This window comes from Onychomys torridus, chromosome 3 (assembly GCF_903995425.1).
Source record: "Onychomys torridus chromosome 3, mOncTor1.1, whole genome shotgun sequence".
Taxonomy (NCBI): domain Eukaryota; kingdom Metazoa; phylum Chordata; class Mammalia; order Rodentia; family Cricetidae; genus Onychomys; species Onychomys torridus.
Genome location: NC_050445.1, coordinates 40,523,739 through 40,551,440, shown reverse-complemented (window position 1 = coordinate 40,551,440; position 27,702 = coordinate 40,523,739). Strand labels below are relative to the sequence as shown.

The 27,702-nt window shown below is 48.1% G+C and overlaps 1 protein-coding gene across 3 annotated transcripts; it reads left to right on the top strand.

The window, feature by feature from the left end:
• The first annotated feature begins 711 nt into the window (after positions 1–711).
• Tspan33 (tetraspanin 33) lies at positions 712–26,543 on the top strand. 3 transcript variants are annotated; one of them, XM_036182680.1, is made up of 9 exons: positions 1,027–1,064; positions 15,400–15,481; positions 17,074–17,131; positions 17,691–17,818; positions 18,140–18,214; positions 21,221–21,316; positions 23,518–23,646; positions 24,004–24,165; positions 24,357–26,543. In XM_036182680.1, exons 2-9 carry the CDS (start codon positions 15,458–15,460, stop codon positions 24,456–24,458), a joined length of 774 nt encoding a protein of 257 aa, XP_036038573.1. In that variant the 5' UTR covers positions 1,027–1,064; positions 15,400–15,457; the 3' UTR covers positions 24,459–26,543. The 3 variants fall into 3 exon arrangements, with proteins under 3 accessions (XP_036038572.1, XP_036038570.1, XP_036038573.1); XM_036182679.1 differs by lacking the exon at positions 15,400–15,481 and having other exon boundaries at positions 712–1,064; positions 17,694–17,818; XM_036182677.1 differs by lacking the exon at positions 15,400–15,481 and having other exon boundaries at positions 712–1,064.
• The last annotated feature ends 1,159 nt before the right edge of the window (positions 26,544–27,702 follow it).

Here is a 27,702-nt window from a genome sequence, read left to right as displayed (position 1 = left end):
AATCAGGCCCCTCCCCGAGCTTAGGTATGTATTACTTGTAACCAGTGCAAAGTCCACCACTCGCTCGGGATTCAATCTGTGCATGTCCCATCAGCATGCTAAAAAATGCATGTAGACCAAGGTTCTGAGGAGGCTTGAATGGAGGGACTGGAAGGTAATGAGAGGATGGCCAGACAGATGGGGATGGTTTGAGAATTATGTTGAGTTATGAGGCTTTCTAAAGGAGCGTCCAAAATACATGGTTGCTAAACAGGATTGCATCTATTTTTTTTTTTTTAAACTCTCCAGTTAGTACCTGTCGTTGTCTCTCTGATTTTATTGCTCCCTGGGGATCACCTTCATTCTTTTCTGCTCCCACACCGTTTAACGAATTGCTCAACACGGCGTACGTACTTGTTGATTTTAACGTACTTGTGTTTGCTTGTGTGCACAGCAACTGGGCAGAGGACGTGGGTGTGGGAGGTAGGGCGCATTCCTTTTCCTCATTCTTCTTCCCTTAAGCAGCTGCAGCCCGCAGGCTTTCCGTCTAGGCGGGGGGAAGCAGAACCACTGACCCTTTAACAAGTTGTCCCTCACAGAACAGGTGTCTCCCCCGCCTCTCGGAGGAGAGGGATGGCTGGCTGCTTAGTGACATCAGCCGGCGACCAATGAGAAGTCGGGCTGGGGCAGCCTCACCAATGGCCGGCCAGGGGGCGGGCCCGATCGCCTGGGAGCCGGGAAGGCTAGGCTGGTCTGCGGCCGCGGTGGAGTCTCCGCCGCTCACGCTGCCCGCCGCGACTCCAGCGGCGGCGCCGTTCCCCGGCTGCGCGGCTCCCCGACGCACGGCTCGGGCGGCTCCCGGTGCGGTGCGGCTGCCCCGGCGTTCGGGTCCCCGTGGGCCCGCGGCTCACGCCCCGGGCTGCGGGGCACGCAGGTGGGCCGGCGGCCGCGGGGAGATAGGCCCCCGGGGGCAGCGGCGGACCATGGCGCGGAGACCTGGAGCGCCCGCTGCCTACGGGGAGGAGTTCTCCTTCGTCAGTCCGCTGGTGAAATACCTGCTCTTTTTCTTCAACATGCTCTTCTGGGTGAGGCTCGGGGGTCAAGGGGCACCCGGGCAGCAGGGCATCCTCGGAGCGCCAAGGGGTGGGGGCTGCCGGTGGCTAGGGAGGGCCGGCCTGGGTTGTCCGGTGCCCAGGAGCCTGGTGAGCGGTGCCGCCTAGTTTTCTGGGCTGGTGACACTTTGGGGGCATTTCTCCTGGGGAGGGAACACCACAGTGGCGCCGTGTCCGGAGGGAACGTTAAGAGGGGGCATCAGCCTTGTTGCCAGGGATGAAGGTTTAGCAGGGATGAGAATCTGTGTCAGGCCAAAAAAAAAGATGTGTTTGGAAGAAGAGCTGGCTGGACAGCCCCATGCGCACATTTCATGGTTAGGGACTTTCAGGCCTGGGTGCTGGAAGGCCCGACTGCCAAACAGGGGAGAAGAGGAGGGGGGAGAGAAGGAAGGGAAACCCCAAGCCTTCCCTCCCCAATTCCTCAGGCGAATGGGTCAAGGGGCTGTATCTCTCTTTCCCTGTTGCAGGCCTCAGTGTCTGCTCCTGTCAAGGCTGAAAAGGGTTAAGAATGGCCTCCAGGTCCGATGTGTATCCTGCCTATCCCAGAGTGGTCCTAAACTTTGTCCTACCTCCTTCAAGACCAGCTTTCTCTCTCGGAGCAGTCTTCAGATAATTTAAACAGGATCCTCTGTTGGGCTGGAAGGCTGGGGGTCCTTTCAGAATCTTCTGTTTGGGGATGGGAAAAGTGTTAATAATATTGACACGGGGCTCCAGACACCTGGATTTCCATCCCCACTCTACCATCCTTGTTGATTTGACTGCTCTGGGTAAATCCATTCAAGTCTGCAAGCCTTCCCTTCCTCTCAAGAAAAATCCAATCCAGTGTGATGAGAGATGGCTGACAGGGCTGAGAATTCAGGGGAGCCCATCAGAAGATGCTAGCTGAGCTCTGTTTCATGGCTAGAGAGTGCTTGGTCCTCCCTGGACTTAATAACATAGGGAAGTCCTTCCCATCTTCTGCCAGCTTCTACCACACCAGAGCTGGGTAAGCCTCTCAACCTTGCCTACCTCAGCCTGAGAACGATAGTTCAGATTTGCAGGAGCGAAGAAGATTGGCTCTAAACTGTTTCCTAGGAGAAAGAGCAGGCCAGACATCTAAGGCAGCTGCTGGAAAGGTTTCACAGGGGCCGTGGTGTAAAATGCAGACAGAATACAGAAGTGCTAGCCTGTTGGGACAAATGAGAGAAATCCCAGAGGGTGATGGTGACAGCTCACTCTCAGCCACCGTACTCTTGGGAAAATTGAAGTTTGGGCTTCTAACAAATTATCGGTTTTAGAAGTAGGGTTAAAAAAAAATTAGCAGGCATCTTGTTAGACTTGCACATTTACATGGGAGTAAGCTAAATCACAACAATGGCCAGTGCCTTCACCAGGGTCCAGCAGCTGGTTAGCAGGCCCAGACTGGCGATTTTCTACGGAATCAGCATGCTTGCCAGGAAAGTCCATGACCCAGATGGCTGCTACTGTAGCCTAGGGGATCACCAGTCCACCTAAGTTCTCATGGCCTAGGTAGGTTCTGCTTCCCTGAGAGGTTTGAAAACAAGAAAACCCCTCACTACCACACTGCAGGGCTGAGGGGATGTACTGAGGGGAACTCACCCCATAGGGGTAAGTACCAGTGAAAACCCCTTTGAGTGGGTCCTGGTGGGCTTTCAGCCACGGCCTTGCTCTTCGGTGCCTCTCTCTTCCATCTTTCTTGGAGGAGCTGGCGTGTCTGTCACTCTGGTGTTCAGGAACGTTTTCTTGAACTTCCTCTTCTACACCTCTTTTATGAGACAAATGACATTGGGAAGACACAGGCTGGGAGAGAGCCAGGCTCATAGGCCCATTTACCCTGGTTAAAATGCTTCATGAAGGCGTTCGGCCATCGGCACTCGTGGGTGACAAAATGCTCCCTCACCTTGGATGAACATGGCCCTGCCTAAAAACTAAACAAAAATAAAAAATGCTTCGTTCAAAATCAGAGGCTAGCCATGTTGGTACTACCCCAGGTTAGAGCGGAACCCCCTTTTGGACCTACTGCAAATGCAAAAAGTTGGCAGCACTACAAATAGCACATGGAAGGACCAGAGGCCCAGTTTCTTTCTGGCACCTACTTACTGTGTGACGCTAAGCCAGCATATCTATCTCTCTGTCCTTAATCTTCCTCCTCTAAAGGAGGAATTTGTCTATTTCTGTGAACTATATATAGATGAATAAATCACTTTGGAAACTGTTTTCTCTCTTTAAGACCTGGAGCAGGATCTAAGCACAACTCTCTGTGTCTTGGTCCCTGGGACATTGGCCTCTCTAAGGGAGGGTGAGAGGGTGGTACTTTTTGGGCCTTACTGATTATCACTTCTCTCCCAGTCCAGAGCCCCAGTAATAGTCCACACCCTTGAGCTGTCAATGAAGGACCGCCTCTCCAGCTCTGAGCTCATCTTCCTTTCCACTTAAGGGACAGGTGAATATGTGATGTCCCTCATAGGCTTCCACTGTCCTAATCAAATTCCCCCTCTCTTCGTGGAAAGCACCCATGGCTGGCACAGTTAGACCATTTTGCAGGCAGAGTGCATATCTGGCCGTCTCCTGGGGAGCTATGTAGGGGTGGTGTTTGTATCTGTGCTTGAGACGTGTTAGGAAGGTGGCCAGTGTCATCTGGGCTCACATTCAGGGGTACCTCTACTGCTCCAGGGGCCCTGCTCTCAGGGCATTTGGAGGCTGATTCAGAAGGCTGATGCCTGCCTTGGAATCCAAATCAATCCCTCCTGTTTATATTTCAAATCTCATTTCCTCTTTGGCCTGGAAGCTCTGGTTTTCTCCCCAGAATCAGGTTGCTGGGCGACTGATTGTTGGGTTTCCATGGCCTGAAGTAACTGCAAGATCCTAGAAGTTCTGTTTAAACTCTTTAGAAGTGACTGCCTTTCTCCACCTCCCTGTGTTGGTCACCTCTGTACAGAGTTACGACACTGCTGTAGGAACCAGTGTGTGAGCCCCAGGCACCTGCTGAGTTATCAGCACAGCCCTGCTCCTTCCCGAAGGTCCTTTATCTCCACTCAAGGCTGCAGCTGGAGGGCTTTTGCGTCTTTCTGTCTCATCCGGGCTTCTTTGGTGACTGTACCTCTGGATTTACTTGGTACTTTCTCTTCCTTCCCCGTTTATCTGTCTCCCCATCTTGACCCCAGGCTCCTAAGGATAGAGACTGCCTTATTCGATTCTGGATTTTGTTTTTGTTTTTGTTTTTCAACCCAGGATTTCTCTGTGTTAACAGCCCTGGCTGTCCTGGAACTCACTTTGTAGACCAGGCTGGCCTCAAACTCAGAGAGATCCTCCTGCCTCTGCCTCCCGAGTGCTGGAATTAAAGGTGTGTGCCACCACCACCCCACCAATTCTGGATTCTTACTACCCGGGGCAGGAGTAAATGTTGACTGAATGTTTGTTGCCTTGGAGAGCAAAGCTTCCTGGGTGGAGACACAGTGTCCTTTCTCTCCCTCATAGGCTTGTTCTGTGAAAATGTAGCCTAGCCTTGCCTGCCTGACATCCCCTCCCTTGAGCCAGTCAAACAAAAATGACATCCATCCTCTTGAGAAGCTCCTTAGAGCCACATGTGGTTGCCACCCCAGCATCTGGATTTCTTCTCTTGTTAGTGGCACATTTGGACCACATCTGGGTCTTCCCTAGGGCAATCCCAGCCACTGGTGAGAGCCAGGAGGTGGTGACGCACGGCTTTATTTCTAGCATTCTGGAGGCAAAGGCAGGCAGATCTTTGTGAGTACTAGGCCAACCTGGTCACAGAGTGAGTTCCAGGACAGCCAGGGCTACACAGAGAAACCCTGTCTCAAAAAACAAGCAAACAAATAAAAATTAATTAAAGCCATTGTTCTAACATCAAAAGCTCTCAAATTTGAAGCAGTATAGTCTCCTGAGCTAGAGCAGAGACAGGAGAAGGTTAATGTGTTTATTACTTTACGCTCCAGACCATGGCTAATAGAATTGTAGTTGTATAAGTATTGACCTAATACTACTTTGTTATCAAAATGCCATTTTGTGCTGTGGGGGCAGCATGGCCAGTACAGAGCCTAGAGAAGGCTTAGGAAATCTGTTTACTTTGGATCCTAGTTATATGATGATACATGTTGTTTCAAAACCCCTTCAAAATAAATGTCATGATTTGGATGAGGAAGAAGCACCCATCATAGTCCATGCCATGACCATTTTTTTTGGAGTCCTCCAGGCACTGAGAATCATCCCAACACTGTCTCAGTAACTTGGCTAAGAAGCCAGGAGGAGATGACCAGACATCAACCCTGACAAAGTCCGTGTAGTGCTGTGAATGTCCTTTGGTCTCTCCTGATAGACCCCCCAAATACCTTAGTTGCCACCCCCTCTTCTCCCCTGCATTCCTGAACCCCATGGGCTAGGTAGGCTTCCATAAAAGAAGCAACAATCAGATTCTAGTTTTGTTTTTGAGACAGGCTGGCCTTAAACTCATTATGTAGCCAAGTCTGACTTTGAACTTCTGATCCTCCTGATTGCTGAGGTTACAGACACACTTGTACCACTGAGTCTAGCTTCTTTCTGATTTTTTCTTTTTATTTTTTGAGACATGGTTTCTCTATGCAGTCCTGGCGACTGTCCTGGATATCTCTCTCTCTCTCTCTCTCTCTCTCTCTCTCTCTCTCTCTCTCTCTCTCTCTCTCTCTGTGTGTGTGTGTGTGTGTGTGTGTGTGTACCTCAGGTGTCTGTCTTCACCTTTCACCGTGTTTCAGACAGGGTCTCTTAATGCTGCCTGTGCTGGGGTAGCTGGCCTCAGAGCTTCTAGGATTCTCTTGCCCTTGCCTCGCATCTCACAGTAGGAGTACTGGGATTCTGGACAATGTGCTGTAAGTCCAGCTTTTGGCATGGGTCTGGGGATTTGAACTCAGGGCTTTATGCTGGGACTGGGAGTGCTTTGCTCACTGAGCATCTCTCCAGCTCTTTCTGATTTTTTGAGACAGGCCTCAAACTCACAGAGATCTTCCTGTCTCAGCCTCCTGGGTGCTGGTTTATAAGCATAAGCCACTGTGCCTATCTCCAGATTCTCTTTAAAATACAGTAGAAATGCCAGATTAGCAAATTCCTGTAACCCTATCACGCAGGAAGCTGAAGAAGCAGGAGGATCCTAAATCTAAGGCCAGAATAGACTGTACAGTGAGTTCAAGGCCAGCCTGCACCGCTACAGGCAAGTTCCAGGCAAGCCCGGCACATAGTAAGACTTGGCCAGTACAGGACAAATGAACTTCCAAACACCATAAGTGAAGATGAGAGCCATCATGGCCTGCATGCTTTCCTACCTCCCCTAGAAACTCTGCTGGTCTTGTACTAAGTAGACAGTTACATTTTAAGCAACTTTTAAAAGGAATTTTTAAAATGTGAAGTTCTCATAGTCTTGGTAACAGACTATCAGACTATGACTTAGGCTGGTCCTTGTAGGACCTTGAGTTTGGATTGGAAGTGGGGGACTTCACTGTGCACCTCAGGCTGTCCTTGAACTCACAGCAGTCCTCTGGCCTCAGCTTTCTGAGTTTGGGGATTCCGGTCATGCATCACTATGTCCAGCAACCATTGAGTTTGAACAGTTGGACTGTGGAGAGCTCTGGTGGACTTTCCTTCCTCACATATTACCTTGGAAGTGCGAAAGTAGCCATGCTCTGAGGAGGACAGCAAAGGGTCAGCCACAGACAGAATGAGGGGCGAGCCCTGTGGACTCCTCCATTCCATCAAGGTAACATCATCCAGTTCTGAGGGAGCAAGCTGAGAGCCAGTGTCACACAGACAGCTGCCTCCTCAGAATTCCAGGACCAGCAGTTCTCTGATGACTCAGAGGAGCAGCATGTGGAGGTCTTGGGCCTGCTCTGGTCTGGGAGGCTGTGACTTCCTGCATTCCACCCAGAAACAGGATAGAGAATCTGGGAAAGTAGAGACTCCTTTCTGCTTCCACTGAGTAGAGCGGGAGTTATTGCTTTGGCTTTTGCTGAGGATTGACTCTAGGGCCTCAGCTCAGGGGATCTGGATTTCCACACAGTGCAGAGCTGTCTTTTAGCACCATCCTCTGAAGAAGAGAGAAAAAAGACTCTAATGGAGTTGAAACCCTCACCAACTGTCTGCAGACTGGATTATGAAATGTGGAGCCAGGCAAGCCCATGCTTTCTCTTGGAGGACTCTCCAGCTGGTGGGCCCTGGTTCCTCCTGCCATGGCTCCCCTTTTCACGGTATCACTTAGAGACTCCTCTGAGCATATCCCTAGGCTGGTACCCTGTTAAGTTCTCGTGCTTTCTCTTTCCCCTCCCTGAGCTCCACCTACTTTGGAGATTGCCAGTTGCTCCCCAAGAGAGCTGAGGGCCAGCTGTTCTTCCTGCCTCATGATAGCCCCACGGGGACATGTGGGGTCCGGGCAGCTGTGATGCAGCGATAAGAAGGCAGCCAGCCTCATGGCTGACGTCCTAAGGCTTTGAGGACCAGCATTAGGTTCCCACAACTCACTAACTGAGTGAACTAGGCAAAGTTACTTGAATGCCATGAGCCTCAGCTCTGTAAAATGGAGACACTAATGCCCTCTTGGTTGGGATGAGATAACATGTATAAGTTTGGTCTGGAGCTGGCAGAATGGCTTGGCAGGTAAAAGCATCTGTCTCTACATTTGGTGACCGGAGTTCAATCCCTGGAACCCAGGGCCTGGAAGGAGCGAACCAACTCCTAAAAGTTGTTCTCCACTCTCCATCCATACACGGTGGCGTGAACATGCATGTGTGGACACACACAAACAAAGAAGTGAATAAGTAAATAAATGTTGAAAATAATGCAGTTTAGTCTGCTGCTAACTCTTGGCACTCACAGGAGGAACGTTACTACCACTGTCCTTGGATGCAGCCCCTTGGAGTCCCCTGCTGGGGGCGGCCTCAGGTGGGAGACCCTAAGGTGAAGCCTCTTTCAGGGAGGAAGAGAATGCTGGGTAGATGGGGATGAGTCAGCCTCGAACTTGGAACTCCTTTGCTCACAGCCCCACCATTAGCCATAGGAAGATGGCAATTAATGGTCCTAATAATTTGGTAGTAATTAATATTTTCTATTTTACAAAAGCTCCCTGCACGTGTGTAGCCCCTGGGAACAGGGCTCTAATCTTAGCTCCCCAGACCTCCTCAGAGTTTGGCAAGCCACCAGCTGCCGGTCATCGTTGACGTTGACGTTGACGTTGACGTTGAGCTTGGGAACCTGTGTTCAGTGACTCAACTTGTACCGTAGGGGCTAGAACAAGACTTTTTTTTTTTCTTACAACTATCCATTCATAGGTGTCTGCTCCTAATTTGCAAGAGAAGCCAAAAATAATAGGGAAAATTTCCTGTTTCCTGCTTCCTTTTTGAACAGTGCCTTACCTGTCCATCCTCTAGTCAGCGCTAACAGAAGGCAGAGGAGAAGAGGCCCAGCAACAATACTGTCCTGGGAACAGGGAAACTATTTATTTAGAGTACTGCCTGTGTTATTTCATGACATGCAGAGACATATATTTAATAGCATATTATGTTGGTAAAATTGTTTCTTTCTATCATAGAAATTAGTGTCTTATGCTTCCTCAAAATCCAAGAGTATCCATATAATATTCCCATCAAAACTGTAATTTACCAGGTGTGGTAGCAAATGCCTGTACTCCCAGCACGAGGGAGGCAGGGTTACAGGGGTGGGGTGGGGTTGGGGGTGGAGAGTGGATAGGCAGCATCAATAAATAGATCAAGGTCATCCTCAGCTACCTAGTGAGTTGAGGCCAGCATTGACACAAGACCCTATTTGAAAATGTTCGTTACCCCAGCTTGCTTTCTAGCCATCTCCAGTTTTTACTAGGGATCACACTGGCCTGGGGTGCAGATCCGTACCTTCCTCAATCCACATCAGTGATGCTTCCTCCTGCAGTAGACGGGAATTAGCACAGAGACTCACGACTGGACAGTGTACAGAGTGAGGACCTAGAGCCTGAGTTCTAAATGGGATGCACTCATCAAACCCCTCCCCTCAAGACTCAGGGATCTGTGCAAAAAAGGAGATAGAAAGACCGCAAGAACCAGAGGCAGCAAATGACTTCAAGGGTCTTCCAGACACATCAGGACTGATGCATATATGAACTCACAGAGACTGGCAACATGCATAAGACTGATACAGGTTCAAATCAGATAGGGTCCTAGCATGAAGAGGGTGAGGTAGATATGGGGTCCCACCCCTAACCAGGAAGCTATCTGCAACTGATACTCACTGGCAAAGGGAAAATCGGTTTTGTCCAGTGGAATCCCAGGAGCAGCTGGCCAACACAGAATTAACCCAATGGCATTTGTCTGGGCTTTTTGTTTTGTTTTGCCGTTCTTTTGGCTTGTTGGCCTTTTGCTTGTTTCAATTTTCTTGAGGAGTTTTTGTTGTTGTTGTTGTTTCTTGAGTTTCTTGTTTTTCTGCTTTGTTGCTGTTTTGAAGGAGATGGAGGGAGGGAGGGAGAACATAAAGTTGGGTGGGTAAGGAGATGGATAGTATCTGGGAGAAAGGAAAAACATGATCAGAATATATTATATGAAAAAAATCTCTTCAATAAAAGATGCTACCCCAAAACCTAAGTTTAAGAACTAAAAAATTTAAGAGTTAGTTTTTGTTTAAATGATTTTTTATATTTATTTTTCCTTATTGTGTGTGTATGTATATGTGTAAGTGTGGGCATTCGTGTGCCACAGCACATGTATGGAGATCAGAGGGCAGCTTGCCAGAGTTGGCTCTCTCCTTCTACCAGGTGGGTCCCAGGACTTGAACTCAGATCTTTAGGCTTGTTGTCAGGCCCCTTTACTCATTGACCCATTCCATCAGCCCTTATTTAAATGGACTTTCAAAGAACTCCATGTTAACGTCATAGGTGAGTATGCTGTATCTGTTCCAATTGATGGCATTGCCATCATGATCTGGACTTCAATCAGGTTTCCTTAGACTCTCCCACCTCTCTGTTCCAGGATGCTACATTACATTTAGTTGCCATGTTTTCTTCCTCTTGGCTGTGACAGTTTCTCAAACTTGTTTTTGATGACCTTGAAGGTTGTTGAGGGTACTGTTTTGTAGACAGTTCCTTTGTTAGAACTACCTGATGTCTTGCTCATGGTGTTTCTGGGGTTGTGGAGTTTGAGGGTGAGACACAGTGGCAAAGTAACATTTTCCTCACTTGGTGTTACCTCAATGATGCATCACCATCATCCCTGTTGCTGCTGACCTTCGTCGAGAGGCTGAGATGTTGTGGGTTGGTTTCAGGATGTGTAATTGCTTTTTCCTCCTCTGTGCTGTGCTCTTTGGAGGACAGACTCTGCTCAGTGCACAGTGCATGGAGGTAACTCTTTGATACCTACATTTATTAGCTAGTCTATTTATTGAATAAAGTTCTTCGGGGCTGGAGAGATGGCTCAGAGGTTAAGAGCACTGACTGGTCTTCCAGAGGTCCTGAGTTCAAATCCCAGCACCCACATGGTGGCTCACAACCATCTGTAATGAGATCTGGCACCTTCCCCTGTATACATAATTAATAAATAAATAAATCTTTTAAAAAAAATTTCTTCATTTGTATTAATAAAGATGCACAGATAATCTATTTTATACTATGGGTAATAATTTAATACAGTTAAATTTGTACTTTATTTTTAAATTGTGTTTATGTATATGTTCATGTTTGTGTGGCTGTGTGTAGGTATATGCATATGAATTGTGTGTATATGTATGTTCATGTGTGTGTGTGGCTTTATATAGGTATGTGCATGTGAATTGTGTGTATGTGTATGTTCATGTGTGTGTGGCTATGTGTAGGTATGTGCATGTGAATTGTGTGTATGTGTATGTTCATGTGTGTGGCTCTGTGTAGATATGTGCATGTGAATTGTGTGTATGTGTATGTTCATGTGTGTGGCTGTGTGTAGATATGTGCATGTGAATTGTGTGTATGTGTGTGTTCATGTATGTGTGGCTGTGTGTAAGTATGTGCATGTGAATTGTGTGTATGTGTGTGTTCATGTATGTGTGGCCGTGTGTAAGTATGTGCATGTGAATTGTGTGTATGTGTATGTTCATGTGTGTGTGGCCATGTGTAGGTATGTGCCTGTGAATTGTGTGTATGTGTATGTTCATGTGTGTGTGGCCATGTGTAGGTATGTGCCTGTGAATTGTGTGTATGTGTGTGTTCATGTGTGTGTGTGACTGTGTGTAGAAATGTGTATGTGAATTGTGTGTATGTGTGTGTTCATGTGTGTGTGTGACTGTGTGTAGATATGTACATGTGAAGGCAAGTGCCAAAGAGAACAGAGGCCTCAAATCCCCTGGAGCTGGAGGTCCAGGCAGTTGTGAGTCACCCAGTGTGGTTACTGGGAACCAAACCTGGATCCTCTCTTCAGCCCCCTTTCTTATTTATTTTTTTAATCTTTTTTTAAAGATTTATTTTATTTATTATGTATACAGAAGAGGGTGCCAGATCTCATTGCAGATGGTTGTGAGCCATTATGTGGGTGCTGGGAATTGAACTCAGGACCTCTGGAAGAGCATTCAGTGCTCTTAACCTCTGAGCCATCTCTCCAGCCCCTCTTATTTATTTTGATGCTTAAGTTTTTCTAGCTTTGGCCATTAGTAGTTCCTTCACTTGGTTCCTGTGTCTCACCAATGTGAGAATTTTGATTGTGTGGTATGTGTGTACCTCTGTGTGTGAGCGCCCATGTGGAGGCCAAAGGAAGACACTGAGTGTTTTCCTCTCCCATTCTCTGCCTATTTCCTTGAGATGGGGTCTCTCATTGAATCTGAAACCCTCCAGTTTGGCTAGGCTGGCAGGTTAGCAAGTTCTCCAGATATGTGCTCCCCAATGTTGGGGTTACAGTCATGGGTAGCCATACCCAGCTATCACATGGTGCTGGGTATCTGAAGCCAGGCCCTCACACTTGCACAGCGAATGCTCTTACCCACTGAGCCATCTCCCTACCCCAGCTTTATTGCTGAATACTTTCTTGCTTTCTGCTGCAACCTGTTCCGGGCTTATCATAATACATTTCTGCTCTGGTCCTAAACCAGCCCTTCCTCACTGGAGCCCAGGGGATGACCATTTTCATTCCAAGGTGATAATTCACCTTATATAAGAATAAAGGCACCGGTGCATACAAATCATTTTATATCACTTGACTGACAGCTTTTCAGAAACATAAATTTACCTAAAAGCTAGACTCAGCAATTTTAAAAGTGGTACCTAGCTTTTTAAAGTTCTAGCCAGGCTTCATTCTGTCCATTATCTGGAAACCCACTCTAAGAAGAGAAGTGACTTTATCTCTGTCCTCTTGAGAGCCAGTCATTGGTGAGATTTTTATTATGGGGATTTTGTACCAAAGATTGATACCCTAGAAAGATTACTAGAATGAGATAGGGAAATTGCACTGGGTTCAGACATTGCCACAGTACCCATATACACTTGACCAAATGTCCCTTCTGCTTTCTCGGCTTCCTCTGTATTAAGGGGTGAGTGTATGAGTCCCTTTCTGAAGTTCTGTTCAGCTTTAAAATTGGATGCTGTTAGTGTCTGCAGCACTAACCTTCCATGGCAGCAGCTTTGAGGAGTGCAGGGTGGGAAGAGAGGGCAGGAATGGAAGTGTGAAAGACAAATGCAGGTCTGGAGAGCTCAGAGGAAGGGCATCCTTAATGATCACGTTAACTATTAATAATATTCAAGCCTCAATCTTGATTTAAATGTAACCTAGTTTCTATTTTACATTCCTGGTTGGCTGCACTTTAGGCTAAAAGTCCTCCAACTGGCTGCACTGTGATCACTTGGAACTGTTTCAGAACTATGGTTGCCTGGGTCTCCTTGCCAGAGGTTGTAAACTCTCTGGTTTGCAAGGAAGTCTGGGCATCAAGAGTTGAAGTGTCTGAAGAGTTCCAGGTGCCCAGGTGACTCTAATGGCAGCCAGAGGTGAGAGCCACTGCTCTAAGTTACAGATGTTTTCTCTCCAGGATAACCCTCAGATTGTGGGTCCTCACAGTATCGTATACTACCAGCTGATGGGTTGGATTTGAATAGCGTATTAGTTCCTGTCTCCCCAAACTTAATGTTTAAAACAACACAAATATCTTTCACTTGTCTGGAGGTCCAAAGTCCAAAATGGGCTTCCTGGGCTATCATCAAGGTGTCAGCAAATGCCATGCTCCTTCCTGTGTTCTCTAGGGGAGATGTCCTTTCCTGCCCCAGCTTCTGAGGTTGCCTGCATCCCTTGGTCCATGGTACTGCCTCAATCCAACTGGCCTCCACTGTTCTACCTCCCTCTCTGAATCTGATAAGATCTGCTGTGACCATATTGGGCCCTGGGGGGTAATCTCTCAATCTCTAAACCCTGAATCCTAAATCACATTTGCAGAATGTCTCTTTGGCCATACAAGATGATCATAGAATTAAAACATTATTCTACTTACTCCAGCAGACAGAGCTGCTGTTGTAATTATAGGCCCATGGAGAGAATTAAGTTGCCCTGTGATGTGTTGCCTCCCTCCCTCCCGCCCTTTCTCCTTCTCCTCTTCCTCTCCCCTCTCTGTTGTTAACGTAAAGTCTCATGTAGCCCATTCTGGCTTCCAACTTACAACATAGCCAAGGCTGGCCTTGAGCTTCTGATTCTCCCATTTCTCCCTCCAGAGCACTGGGATAACAGCTATGCATTACCACACCTGCTAATTTGATCCCTGTACAAAGTTATCCAATCTAGACAATTTCAGCATGCAAGGAGACTGGGAGCAACAGAATACAGAGTAGACGCTCGTTTTTAATTAAGCCTGTAGTAAAATGATACCAGAATCGCAGTTGTGTGTAGTGACAAGGGAAGTGTATGCTGCACTGGGGGGTTTGTGTGTCAACTTGACACAAGCTAGAGTCATCAGGAAGGAGCCTCACGTAAGGAAATGCCTTCATGCCCCCTGTAAGGCATTTTCTTATTTAGTGATCAATGGGGGAGGGCTGTGGTGGGTGGTACCATCCCTGGGCATGTGGGCCTGGGTTCTATAAGAAGGTGGACTAAGTGGGCCAGGGGAAGCAAGCCAGTAAGCAGCTCCCCTCCATGGCCTCCGCATCAGCTTCTGCTTCTGGGATCCTGCCCTGTTTGAGTTCCTGTCCTGACTTCCTGCAGTGATGAGCAGCAATGCTGAAGTGTAAGCCAAGTAAATCCTCCCTTCCCCAGCTTGCTCACTGGTCATGGTGTTTCATGCCAGCAATAGAAGCCCTGAGCCATGTGCATGTGGAGGGCAGAGGGTGGTTTGTGGAGTTGGTTCCAGGAACTGGACAGCATGTGTCTCTACCTGTTGAGCCATCTTGCTGGCCCAGGTGTGGTAAATTTTAAGGGACAGAGACATTTGCTCCTACTGTCCTACTGTCCTACTGGAGGTGACTGACCTGGGCTTTCCCTGCCTCCCCCACGTTTCCTAAGCCTGGCCATGCAGAGGAAGAGTCAGGTGGCACCTCCAGCCCCACATCCAGCTCTTTAAGCTGCCTTGTTTATGCTGGGCAGAAGATGAAGCCTGATAATAGCTGGAGTCAAGTTGAAGGAAGGGCCAGATTTTGGTGTGTGTGTGTGTGTGTGTGTGTGTGTGTGTGTGTGTGTGTGTGTGTACAGAGCTATGGATGCACAAAGACCAAATATGGAGACGAGCTGATAATGCTAGGTATGAATCAGAGGAAGGGCCAGATGAAGGAGTAAGGAAAAAGGGCTATAGAATCACAAAAAAGCATTCCAAAGACTTATTTTTAACTCAGGATTCACCATTAACTACATACCTGCTAAATAGTAAAGCATTTTCAGAAATAAGTTCCAAATGCAAAAATATCTTTCTTGCAGAAGACTTGTTTGACTCTATTACCTGTCCCAGGGCCCAGCTCCCTTCTTTCACTGAAGACTCCTCCAGGTGGCCCCTTCCAGCTGATTTTTGTCTTGCAGGATGTGGGGTCTAGCTGCCTTACCCTTCCCTGCTGAGTTGGTCAAGCCCCTGCTACTGAGAACTCTCTCTGCCAGAGCTTGGCCTCATCTATTACCATGGTGACAGTCGTCTGCTGCTTAGCACCAGCCTGGAAGCTGAGCGGAAAGCTGGGGCAGCCCAGCCGAGCTCGTGGAGGCCCAGGGGACAAAGACCCCTCTGGGGGCCTTTAATGGGTTTGCTCTCACAGGGAGGAGCCATGGCATTTGTCTGCCCAGGTTGTATTCTTCCACACTGGCATCAGAGTGTATAGATTCCTTCCATGGCAGTGCCAGGAATCACACGTGCTCCTGCCTTTCAGGGCGTGTACACCTTACCCTTGGCTTCCAAGGGAGTTGGAGAGCTCGAGCCTCATCTACATGAAAGCCCTGCCTTTTGAGCAGGTGGGTTAGAACTCAGAACTGTACAGTTCCTGTGTAGTCCTGTGGGTGATGGTGTATATTTAATGTCAAAGATTGTGTCAGGTGCTTTCCAAACATTATTTAACTCTTTTTTATTATTAAGTAAAGTTTTCCATTCATTTTACACACCAAAGATCCCCCTCTCCCCTTCTCTAACCCTCTATTTAAATCTTAAAAAAAAATTTTTTTTCTGGACTGACAATATGTCTCAGTGGGTATGGCTCCGTGCCAAGCCGAACAAGCTGGATTTTGATCCCTGGAAGGAGATTGTCCTCTGACTTTCATGTGCATGGTGTGGCATGAGCTCATACATACACACATAAAGAAAAGAATTTAAACAATTAAAAATTAACTTATTTTTATTTATGTATATGAGCATTTTGCCCACATGTGTGTAAGTGCTGCCAGAGGCCAGAGGAAGGAGCCAGATCACCTGACACTGGAGTTAAAGGTGTTTGTGAGAGGCCATGTGGGTGCTGGTCCTCTGCAAGAGCAAGTGTTCTTAACCACCGAGACATTTCTCCAGCCACTAAAACATTTTTAAGGCATCAGAAGTATAAGTTTAATGGGGCATGGTGGCTCACACCTTTAATCCCAGCACTTGGGAGACAGAAGCAGGCAGATCTCTAAGTTCAAGGACAGTCTGGTCTACAGAGCAAGTACCAGGACGGCCAGGTACACAGAGAAACCTTGTCTGGGGCAGGGGAGAATAAAGAAAGAAATATAAGTATGCATTTTAAGAGTTTTGGCTCGAGAGATGGCTCATTGATTCAGAATGCTCATTGCTGTAATTCAGAGGACCGGCAGAGTTTAGATTGCAGCATCCACTCCAAGCATTTCACAAACACCTGTAATTCTAGCACCAAGGAATCCAAGGATCTCCTATGCCCTCTTCTGGCTTCAGTGTGCACCCACACAGACACATGCACAGACTGAAATAAAAATAAAATATTTTTTTTCCCTTTGAGGCAGGTGCTTGAATTGTAGCACAGGCTGGCCTTGAACTCTTGATCTCCCATTTCAGCCTAAGGGCTGAGATTAACTGATGTAAGCCATCAATCACACCTGGCTCTTTCTATAGCTTCACATGTAGAAATCAACTGAGAATCAGAAATTTGTCCTAAATAGGGTTAAATATCTGAATCTCTCAGAGGCCATGCTTTGTGTGTGTGTGTGTGTGTGTGTGTGTGTGTGTGTGTGTGTGTGTGTAGTTTTGATGCTTGTGATTGAACCCAGGCCTTGTGCTGTAGCACTGAGTTATACCCCCAAACCTGTCTGGAAGCTTGTGTTTTTAACCACTGTTCTGTTCTATATTAAACTTGTACAGTCTTAATTTCTCCATCTGTGAAATGGGGAGACATCTGTCTCACAAGATAATTGTGTTATAGAGAATGAAGGAGGCAATGCTGGGTAGTTTCTCATGGCAGCAAAGCACTATTGTCACTGGGAGTGGGTGGGTATCACATCTGGACCCTGGGAAAGCCGTCCTCCCCTGTCCTCCTAGAAGATTTTTCGTTTGTTCAGAGCTCTCCCATTTTCAGACTCTCAATCAGACTCCTTGCCTGTCCCCACAGGTAATCTCCATGGTCATGGTGGCTGTGGGTGTCTATGCCAGGCTGATGAAGCATGCAGGTGGGTTATGGGTCCCCCTCTGCCTCCCACGCTCTCACTGGGCCCCAGCATGCTTCAGCTCTGGCCCTGGGCTGAGGTTGGAGGAGCAGCTCCGTGAAACCCAGTTTCTGGGTCACTTCAGACTGGCAGCTCTCTTGGGCTTTCCTGAGCCCCTGTCCCTCTCCCAAGATCTGCCCACATCTGAGACTAAGTCCTGGAGAAGCCAGGTGTGTGGAAGCAGAGAGCAGTCCAGGACTGGCTAGCTTACCCGGAAGTAACCCTGGATTCCTCTGCAGAGTCTTGTCAGCCCTATGCCATTCTAATTCATCTCTGGACTGACAGTGGCCCTCCCTCATGAGCCTGGAGTAAAGGCTTTTCCCTGGTTCCTCCAGTTACATGCCAGGACTCTCCCTGCACACTTTCTGCTCTTCCCTGTGAGGAAGGTCTTGCTTTCTCATAGTCTTCACCAGACAAGGAGATTCCCCTAGGACAGGAAGAACAGTTTGGGACACCCCCATCCATCCCTGGGAGCCCCCTCAGAGGGCACTGGGCTCCAGCTGACGGTCAGCCTCTCTCCCAGAAGCAGCCTTGGCTTGTCTGGCGGTGGACCCTGCCATCCTGCTCATTGTAGTGGGTGTTCTCATGTTCCTTCTCACCTTCTGTGGCTGTATCGGATCCCTTCGGGAGAACATCTGCCTTCTGCAGACGGTGAGTGGTCGAAGGCTCCACAGAGGGCCTGCTCTTCTCCTCCTTGTGCCTTGGGGACCCCTGTGCCACACTGTAGTCGGTCCATTCTGCCCCAGCCCACTCTCTAAGTGCTGGCCGCTCCTCACTGCAAAGTTCTGCTTTGGATGGCCCAGCACAGAGTGGCCACCTCCACATTCTTGTCCTAGAGGTAGCAGCAGGCTTTGCCATGTTAGGGGCGTGTGGGGAAGAGCCTAGCTGCCTCTCAGTACTCTCCTTGGCCCTGGGGAGGGCTGCTTCCCTGAGCAGTGACGGCTGTCTCTTTGTCTTGCCCGTGTGCCACAGTTCTCTCTCTGCCTCACCATCGTGTTCCTGCTGCAGCTGGCTGCTGGCATCCTGGGCTTCGTCTTCTCAGACAAGGTAACATGCTAGCCTAGAGGCAGCTTCCGTACCAGAGGGAGGAAGGGGAAGCTTCTGCTCCTGACTCATTAACCACAGCACTTTTTCTCCTGGGAAGCACCAGCCTTTGAAAGGTCCCCTTAGGGATGAATAAATGGCCTTTAACACCAGCCTGTTTAAAGAGAGCTTCAGGACTGTGAGGTGTTTTCCTTCCACAACCTGAGATGCCACTGGGTTACAAAATCCTATAAATGCTGGGTGGTGGTGGCACACCCCTTTGATTCAGGAGGCAGAGCCAGGCAGATCTCTGTGAGTTCTAAGCCAACCTGGTCTACAAAGTGAGATCCAGGACAGGCTCCAAAACTACAGAGAAACCCTGTCTCAAAAAAACAAAAACAAACAAACAAAACAAAGAAAGAAAGAAAGGAAAATTCTATAAACATGAAAAATATTAAAATAACCTGCAAACTTGAATGGTAAATGACTAAGTAGAGCTCAGTGATGAAGACCACACACAACTTGAAGAGACTTTTCAAAATTTATTATGTATACAGTATTCTGCCTGCATGCCAGAAGAGGGCGCCAGATCTCATTACAGATGATTGGGAGCCACCATGTGGTTGCTGGGAATTGAATTCACGACCTCTGCAAGAACAGCCAATGCTCTTAACCACTGAGCCATTTCTACAGCCCCTTGAGAAGACTCTTGTTCAAAAACTGTCTGTTGAACTAGATGTGGAAGCAGGGAAAGGCGAAGCCTGTTCTGAAGCCTGTTCCCACATCTGGAGGTGGCCTGCCATGAGGCAACAGTCCTTCTCATTAAGAACTGGCCTTCTTTAATCCCAGCACTGGGAAACCAGAGGCAGGGGTATCTCCTTGAGTTTGAGGCCAGCATTGCCTACATAGTGAGGTCCAGGCTAGCTGGGGCTACATAGTGAGAAATTTGTCTTTTAAAATAAAGGAAGAAAGATATAGCCGGGCGGTGGTGGTGCACGCCTTTTGTCCCAGCACTCAGGAGGCAGAGGCAGGTGGATCTCTGTGAGTTCAAGGACAGCCTGGTGTGCATAGTGCATTCCAGGACAGCCTGAGCTACCTAATGAGACCTTATCTCAGAAAGAAAACAAAAATGGGGTAGGCAGGGTGAAGAACCAGAATTCCACTCTCAAGTTCAAATAGTTGCCAGGAATAAAGTGCAAAACTATGGAATAAAGTCATAGGGAAAGAAGGCAGGTGTGGTGGCGCAGGCCTTTGATCCCAGTGCTCTGGAAGCGGGCAGATCTCTGAGTTCCAGGCCAGCCTGGTCTACAGAGGGAGTTCTAAAACTTCCAGGGGCATACAGAGAAACTCTGTCTCAACAAACAAACACACAAAAAGCCATAGGAAGAGTAGTTGAGCAGGAAGAGAACATGGTACAAAATTATGAACTGATGGGAGGCAGAGGCAGGTGGATCTCTGTGAGTTTGAGGCCAGCCTGGTCTACAGAGAGAGATCCAGGACAGGCACCAAAACTACACAGAGAAACCCTGTCTCAACCCCCCCTCCCCAAAAAAAATTATGAACTGAGAGCTGCTGAGCTGATTTGAGGTGCCAAGTTCTTTCTCCTAAGGAGGTGCAAATTTCTTGTGTCCATTAGGGGTCAGTGTCACCACTCAGTAAGACCCTCTCTTCTAAAATAAAACAAAATTCGTTTCTTCAGTGTGCTAGTCAATAAATATATTTCGGGTACTGATATGCAGAGACTGATAAACACTGCATTATTTTGAAAGATAGTTCTGAGGAGCAATGACATCAGGGTCAATGTTTCTATTGCCCACTGTTACCTGAGCCCCAGAGTGGACGGGCCTGGAACCAACCAGCTGTCTTCCCTTGGTAGGTCTGATTTCAAGGCTGATTCAGATTAAAGATGATTTGAGGGAATATGACTCTGACCTTTGGTAGATGTCTGAATTTTGAACTTTAGTCTGTGATTTCCCCCAGCTCTTGGGGGAAATTAGTGACTGCCTAGTCACTAATACCCTTTAGTGACCCAGGCTCCTTAATTATGCTTTGCCATTTTGTTGTTAAGGAGAAAAGAACATGAATTTTATCTCTCTAGCAGTCAGGCTCTCCCTCTTCATCCTGTAAGAACAAGGATTGGAGGCTTAGCATGGTCTTATTCACCAAAGCTCACAGGACTTTTCATTAAATTTAAGGCCTTTGAATGGTAAAGTACAAAATGCATTTGTGACAAAATGAGGTTCGTTGGTGAGTTAATGGCCCCCAGGATGTGATAGAAACATCCAGTGTTTTCCATCCAGAATGGGAGATGGTGGCAATGAATAGGATGCTGGGAAGGTGGGAGCTGGTACTTAGGTAGGTAGGGCCATTTAGCTGCACTAACTTGAGTGGCAAGCATATACCCAGAATGGGATGGGAAACCACCATGCCTGTGCTGACCTGGGGGGCTTGGCATAGAGTGGGAAGGCCTCCCTGGGCCTCTGACCACACTGTAGTATCTATGGCGGGTGCCCTTCAGCCTCCTACAAATTGTGCTGTGACTGTAAAACAGAGAAATCTGAAAAGAAGAGCAAAAGACAAACAACGGTGTGCTAATTACCTCCCTGTTGCTGGGACAAGGCAATCAAGGCATCTTAGAGCAGAGTTTATTTGGGCTTGTGGATCCAGAGGGATGAGAGTCTGTCATGGCAGGGGAGACGTGGCATCCAGCAACAGGCCTGGTGACAGAGCAGGTGCTGAGGACTGATGTCTTGGACCACAAGGAGGAAACAGAGAGAGTGCACTGGGAATGGTACCGGCTTTTCAACTTCAGAGCCCACCCCCAGTGATACGCTTCCGTCAACAAAGCCACACCTCCTACAGTTCCCAAAACAGTGCCACCAACTAGGGACTAAGTCTTCAAACAGCTGAGATTACGGGGACATAGTCAAACCTCCACAAAGGGTGATCTGTGTTTGCCGTTATTTCTGAGGGGATTAATCAGTTATGGATTAAGCCCGTGTCCTGATTGTCTCACTGTGTATCTGGCAGGCTCGGGGGAAAGTGAGTGAATTAATCAACAATGCTATTGTGCATTATCGAGATGACCTGGACCTGCAGAACCTCATTGACTTTGGCCAGAAGAAGGTACCAGCTGAGCGTGGTGTGGTCATCCAATATCCTGGGGATGGGGTTGGGGATGGGGGGAGGTGGGAGAGGGGAGGGGACCATGGGGGGGGGGGGCCGTGGGGGAGGAGGGGTTAAAAGTTAAGGTTGTCCTAGAAATGTCTCACTCTCCAGGCCTGTGGAGTTCTTTTATTTTATTCTTCTAAATAACATAGCCTGGGAAGGGCTTTGTGGGAGAAACAGGTACTGTTCAGGGCATAGACTGGTACATACAGTGTTGCTAATCAGCTGCTTATGTAGAGAAAAGAACGACTCTAGTCTTATTTGCAAATGAATTCTGGAAGACTTTTTAAGAAACCTTTGTAAGGGGTTACCTGTAGGGGAATGAGGAACCATCGTATTTTATTATATATCACATTAAAAATTGTGGCCAAATATACATAACGAGGAAATACCATTTTGTTTTGTCTTCCTTGTTTTTGTGAAACTGGGAGCAGAGCTCCGAGCCTTGAACATCATGGGCAAACGCTGTAACACTGGGCTGTACCCTAACCCAGAATTTGCCACTTTAGGTATTAGAAATATTTACATTAGCTGGACGTGATGCCACAACTTGTAATCCTCCCTGCTTGGGAGGCTAAAACAGAAGGATCAAGAGTTCAAGGACTCCCTGGGCTACTGAGTTAGTTCAAGGACAGCCTGAGTAACTTGTGAGACCCTGGGGTTATAGCTCAGTGGTAGAGCACCTGCCTGGTACGTGTGAGGTCCTAGGTTCAATCCCCAGTATAGGAGGGAAAAATCACACTGTGTGTAGCCGTCACCACCATTTATTAGCAGAACTTGGCCGTCTTCACCTGTATGGCAGTGCACACCATCCTGTGTGCTAGGAAAACAGAAGCGGAAAGATTGGGAGTTCAAAGCCAGACTTAGCTACATACTAAGTCTCAGGTCAGCCTGGCTACAGGAAGCCCCAACTCAACAACAACAACAACTCTTTTCAGGCTAGTGAGACGGCTCAGTGGGTAAAGGTGCTTTTTGTAAGAGTCTGACAGACAACCTGAGTTTGATTCTAGGGATCGGAAGTGGAAAGAGAGGATGTCATCTGGCCTTCACATATGCACTTTGGCATCTGTGTGCACACATGGGCAGGGGGAGCACACACACACACACACACACACACACACACACACACACACACACTAATAAACAATTTAAAAACTAGAACCATTTCATCTTTCCCTACTGAACTGTGCCCACTAAGCATTCTCCATTTCGCTCTCATGGAGGCAACCACCATTGGACTTTCTGGGAATGTAACTACTTTGGGGGCTTCATATGAATGGAATTATGCAGTATGTGTCCTGTGACTGGTTTCTTTTATTTGGCATGTCTTCAAGTTTCATCCATGTTGTAGCGTGTGCCAGAATTTCCTTCTTTAAGGCTAAGTAATACTTTTCGAGTGACTGCCATATTTTGTTCAGCCATGGCTGGGCACTTGGGTCGCTTCTACTTTTTGGCTGTTCTGGGTTATGCTACCATGGATCAGAGTTCAATTTGAATGGAGAGTTTCCAGCACCAGTGCTGAGTATCTCTTCCTCTGTCAGCAGACCTTTGACTTTAGGGTCCAGTTTGCTTTCCTGGAGTAATTGTGAACCCGTGATATTGAAGATTCTCTTCTTGGATTTTTTTTTCCTTATGTCAGTGTTTTTGGTTTGGATTTTTTTTTAAATTTTTAAATTTTTTTATTTTTTTAGTATTCTTTTTCTTGGTAGTGCTTAAGTGAATCCAGGGGTCACACATTCTAAGCATGTGCTCCGTCACTGAATACCCCCAGTCCTAGCCGGTAATCTTAAGTGTCTCCTTTGGTCAGACTGTGCTTTATATGGTTATAAATCCAGAGCCTTCTCCAAGAGGTTACACCTGAATAATATGTACAGCTGTGTGTATGAGTGTGTGTGTGTGTGTGTGTGTGTGTGTGTGTGTGTGTGAGATGCATGCAGTTAGAGTATCAAGCACTAGGTAAATTACAATAAGGTACATAAAGAATTAAAAAGGGAATTTCTTCAGATGAAAGCAGCTGAGAAGCTTTGAGATGAGTTTGTAGATGTGTTTAGAATACCTTGACATTACAAATGGAAGCTTGCCCTAGGCTTGGTGACCCCCTGGCCACCTTAGTGTGGGGAGTTGGCGATTCTTAATTTCTCTGGTGGGCTCTGTTTCAGTTCAGCTGCTGTGGAGGGATTTCCTACAGAGACTGGTCTCAGAATATGTACTTCAACTGCTCGGAGGACAACCCTAGCCGTGAGCGTTGCTCTGTGCCTTATTCCTGTTGCTTGCCCACCCCCAATCAGGTGAGCAAACACCCTACTTCACTTCCTCCTGGGTAACACTCTAAGTTCCCTCCTGATCAGAAAAGCTGTTACAGTTGGTGTGCAGGTGTCTGTGTTCACCCCACTGTGGTGGCCACACTCACCTTTCACTCCAACGGCCCACGTGGGGCTCAGAAGAGGCAGGTCTAAAGTAGAGCATCTAAAGCGGGGCATTGGACCCAGAGAGTCTGGAAAGGAATTCTGCAATTAGACATTTCTGTTCCAGTATTCTCCGCAGACATTCTCAAACAGCTTAGGGGCTTGGGGGAAGTTGGCAAGCTTATCAGCTAGTGTTTCTTGATGTGGGAGTACCATTCGGTGCCTCAACTCTTTCCTCAGGCAGTGATCAACACTATGTGTGGCCAAGGTATGCAGGCTCTTGACTACTTGGAAGCTAGTAAAGTCATCTACACCAACGGCTGTATCGACAAGTTGGTCAACTGGATACACAGCAACCTGTTCCTACTTGGTGGTGTGGCACTAGGTCTGGCCATCCCCCAGGTACCTTGCCCTGTCCAACAGTCTACAGAGACTGTCCTTTGTGCAGGCATCCAGGGATCGGTGGGGTCCCGACATTGGGTGGGGGTGGGCGGTGGGGGGATAGAGGTGGGGGTTCTTGCCTGGGGAAGACTAAGCCAGGGAAAGCCATAATCACTCCCTGCTGAGGGCTGATTCCTTTCTGCCCCTTGCAGCTGGTGGGAATCCTGCTGTCCCAGGTCCTCGTGAATCAAATAAAAGATCAGATCAAACTACAGCTCTACAACCAGCAGCACCGGGCTGATCCGTGGTACTGAGAAGCCTTCCCGTGACACCTGACCATGGTGACAGGCAAGCCTCATGGACCAACAGCAGAGGGTGCTGAGAACAGTACCCTGTGGCGATTTGGATTCCAGCCCCCCAGCAATGAGGGTCCAGTGGAAAGAAGCAGACTGCAGAAGACAGGGCACAGGGTGGCTCAGGTCTACGAAGGATGTGCCTCATCTCCCCCACCCTAGCCTCAGCACTGTTAGCGAATTATTTCGTCCTGTTTCTAACCTTGAACATGAGTTGTGTTTTTCAGTTTTGTTTGGGCAAAGGTGTGTGGGGAAACAGCAGCGGTACAGAAAGCTTAGGGATACTAGCTGCATACTCTCACCCAGGCACAACAAACAGCTCTGTTAGGGCCGCTCCGGAGCTAGGTGGACATTCTTAAGAGTTTGCTGCCAGGGAGACCTGGCTGTGGAACAGACACTAGCAGCCCTGCCTGGAGTCCAGCTGGCATAATCCCAGCTCCAGAGGGGAGGGGAGGGGAGCAAGCAGAAGGGAGTAAGCCTGGGTTTGGGTCGGGACAGCTGGGTACGTGGGTAGGAGTGGAAGCGGGTATGTTTACCAAACGCTTGCCTTGCTGTCCTCCCAGGTATTCAGAGTGAGCTACATCCTGCCCCTCCTCTGTTTCCATGGAAACATGGCAGCAAGGGCAAGGGGGATGGCAGCAGCCAAATTCATCCCCACCCCCTTCGCAAAAAAGTTTGGAACCATGGTCCCTGCGTTCTGCAGTCGGCAGGAGCCGGCCTAAGCCATACATGTCCTTGAATTCCTGTCTGCCCAGCCCTCCCTCTCCAGCAAGTGGGGTTTTCTTTAACTTGGCAAAGGCGTGGCAACACCCTCCACCCTCATCCCCCTGCATCAGAACTCAGTGTTTCTACAGTGCAAGAATCAGGAATCTGGCAGACATGGCAATAAAAGTTTGTTGACCTGGGCTTAGCTGGTCCTACATCAATTTTCCATTCAGACAACTAGGAGAGAAGGGACCAGACTGTGGGCCCTTCCTTCTGGAGGAGACTGGAGACCCCTAGGTCGTACAATGCCTCCCTGTTCCCCCACATGTCCCATCCACATTAGGGCCGCGCTCTGGGTTTCTAAATTGGGAAGAATGATTTCAGGTGCTGATCTAGAGAAATGGTGTTACTTTATCCCAAATCCCTACCTTGGGTTTTTTGTTGGCTTTTTCTCGAATGACAGTGGGTTGGAATTTATTTAGGATGGGGTAGGGAGTTAGGAGAGAGCACTCTACATCAGAGTGGAAGGAGACTAAGAGAAAGGCTTGGTCCACCCTGCATCTTTATCTGGAGTAGCTGGGCACTGACGCCCAGCCCAGCCAGCCGTAGGGAGGACTCAGCAAGCCCTCTGCAGCGTGTGCGGCTTCCTCCTCCTGGAGCAGCTTGCGAGGGCGGGGCGGGGCGGGGCGGGGCGGCTCTGCTACATGGGTGGTCCCCACACCCGTGACCTGGGGACCTAGGAGAACGTCCTCTGCAGCCAGGGCCTTGGATGGGGGCGGGGGGCTTTGGCCTGACCCAAGGAGACTTGAAGAGAAAGAATCCCTCAGGTTCTAGGAAACAAAGGCCTGTGTGTGTGTGTGGGGGGGGGGGGGTCCCGCCCCTAGGGTTTCTCTGCCAGCCTTCTGCGCCTGTGAGGGCGCCTTTCCAGCAGGCGCCTGGGGCCCAGGCCAGTGTTTAGCGCCCAGCTCGAAACAACGGAAAGAAGAAATAAAATCATCATGAATGTAAAATTTTAGTCCGAGGGAGAAGGATGAAAAACGCACACTTTTCGTGGTAAGGTGCCGTTCTCTAGTAGTGCCCAAAACATTCATTTTATCCTTTTCTGTCTTTCAATGGCACAGGCTCAGAGACTGAATCTTGGGTTAGGGGTTGGGGTGGTGTGTATTCCCAAGGACTGCGGCAAAGGGTTCGGCTTGGACTAAGGGTCTCCAATTTCTGCCAGTGCCCTAGAGTGAATAAATGTTCAGAAACGCAGCTCCACGATTCTGGCTAAATTCAAGTTTGTGCCCCTGCGCTCCCTTTTGCTAGGAGAGAAAATGTCTCCTTGATTAAACAATTTCTTTTGTTTGTTTGATTTTTGTTTGTTTGTTTTTTTTCCCCTCAAGACAGGACTTCTCTGTGTAACAACTCTGGACCAGGCTGGCCTTGAACTCACAGAGATCCACCTGCCTCTGCCTCCTGAGTGCTGGGACTAAAGGCGTGTGCCATCACCGCCTGGCTAAACAACTTCTTGTTTCTTCCTTTTTTTGTTCGTTGGTGCTTTACCGTGGGTGTCAGATCCCCTGGAACTGAAGTTACAAACAGTTGTGAGCTGTCATGTGGGTGCTGGGAAATGAACCCGGGTCCTCTGAAGAGCAGTCAGTGCTCTTAACCACTGAGCTATCTCTCCAGGTCGACTTCTTGTTTCTTTTTTTCTTTTTTTTCCCAGTTGTATTTCTACATATTGCTAGTAACTTCAATCAGTCAGGAGGGCTTAACATCAGTATATTGGTACAGCTGATCAAATAAAAACTAAGAATTTAAAAAACAAAAAACAAAAAAAAAAAAAAACGGTGGGTGAGGAGCCCATGAGAATCTTCACTGACTGCTGAAATCTACAAGTAGCCTGCAAGACCAGAAGTTGGTGGGAGCCTGGCAGGGTGACAGCAAGGAAAGTGCCACCGGGCTGCCAGGGGTCTTTTTTTTTTTTCTTTTCCAGAGCTGAGGATCGAACCCAGCACCTTGTGCTTGTTAGGCAAGCGCTCTACCACTGAGCTAAATCCCCAACCCCTAGGGGTCTTCTTTTTATCCCCCTGCCCCCCAATGTTTTACTGGCTCAACATCATGTAGACCAGGCTGGCCTCAAACCCACAATGGTCCACCTGCCTCTGCCTCCTGTCTTTTTTCTTTTTCAAAGATTACCACAAATTTAGTGTTTTAAAAGAACACAAATTTGTTATCATACCATTCTGAAAAACAGCACTCTCAAATGAGTCTGGCTGAGCTAGACTCAAAATGTGATTAGGACTCTACATTTTGGTGCTCCAGGGAAGGATCTTTTTTTCCCCCTGAATTCCGGAGGCTCCATGGGGTCCTTGGAATGTCCCCTTCCTCCTTCAGAATTCGTCATTCCAACTGTTTCTAGCTCATAGGGCGGGCCTTGTGATTCTCTAGGACGACTGTCCCATTTCTAAATCCTTAACTTGGGGCCAGTTAGATGGCTCAGGATGAAAGTACTCGC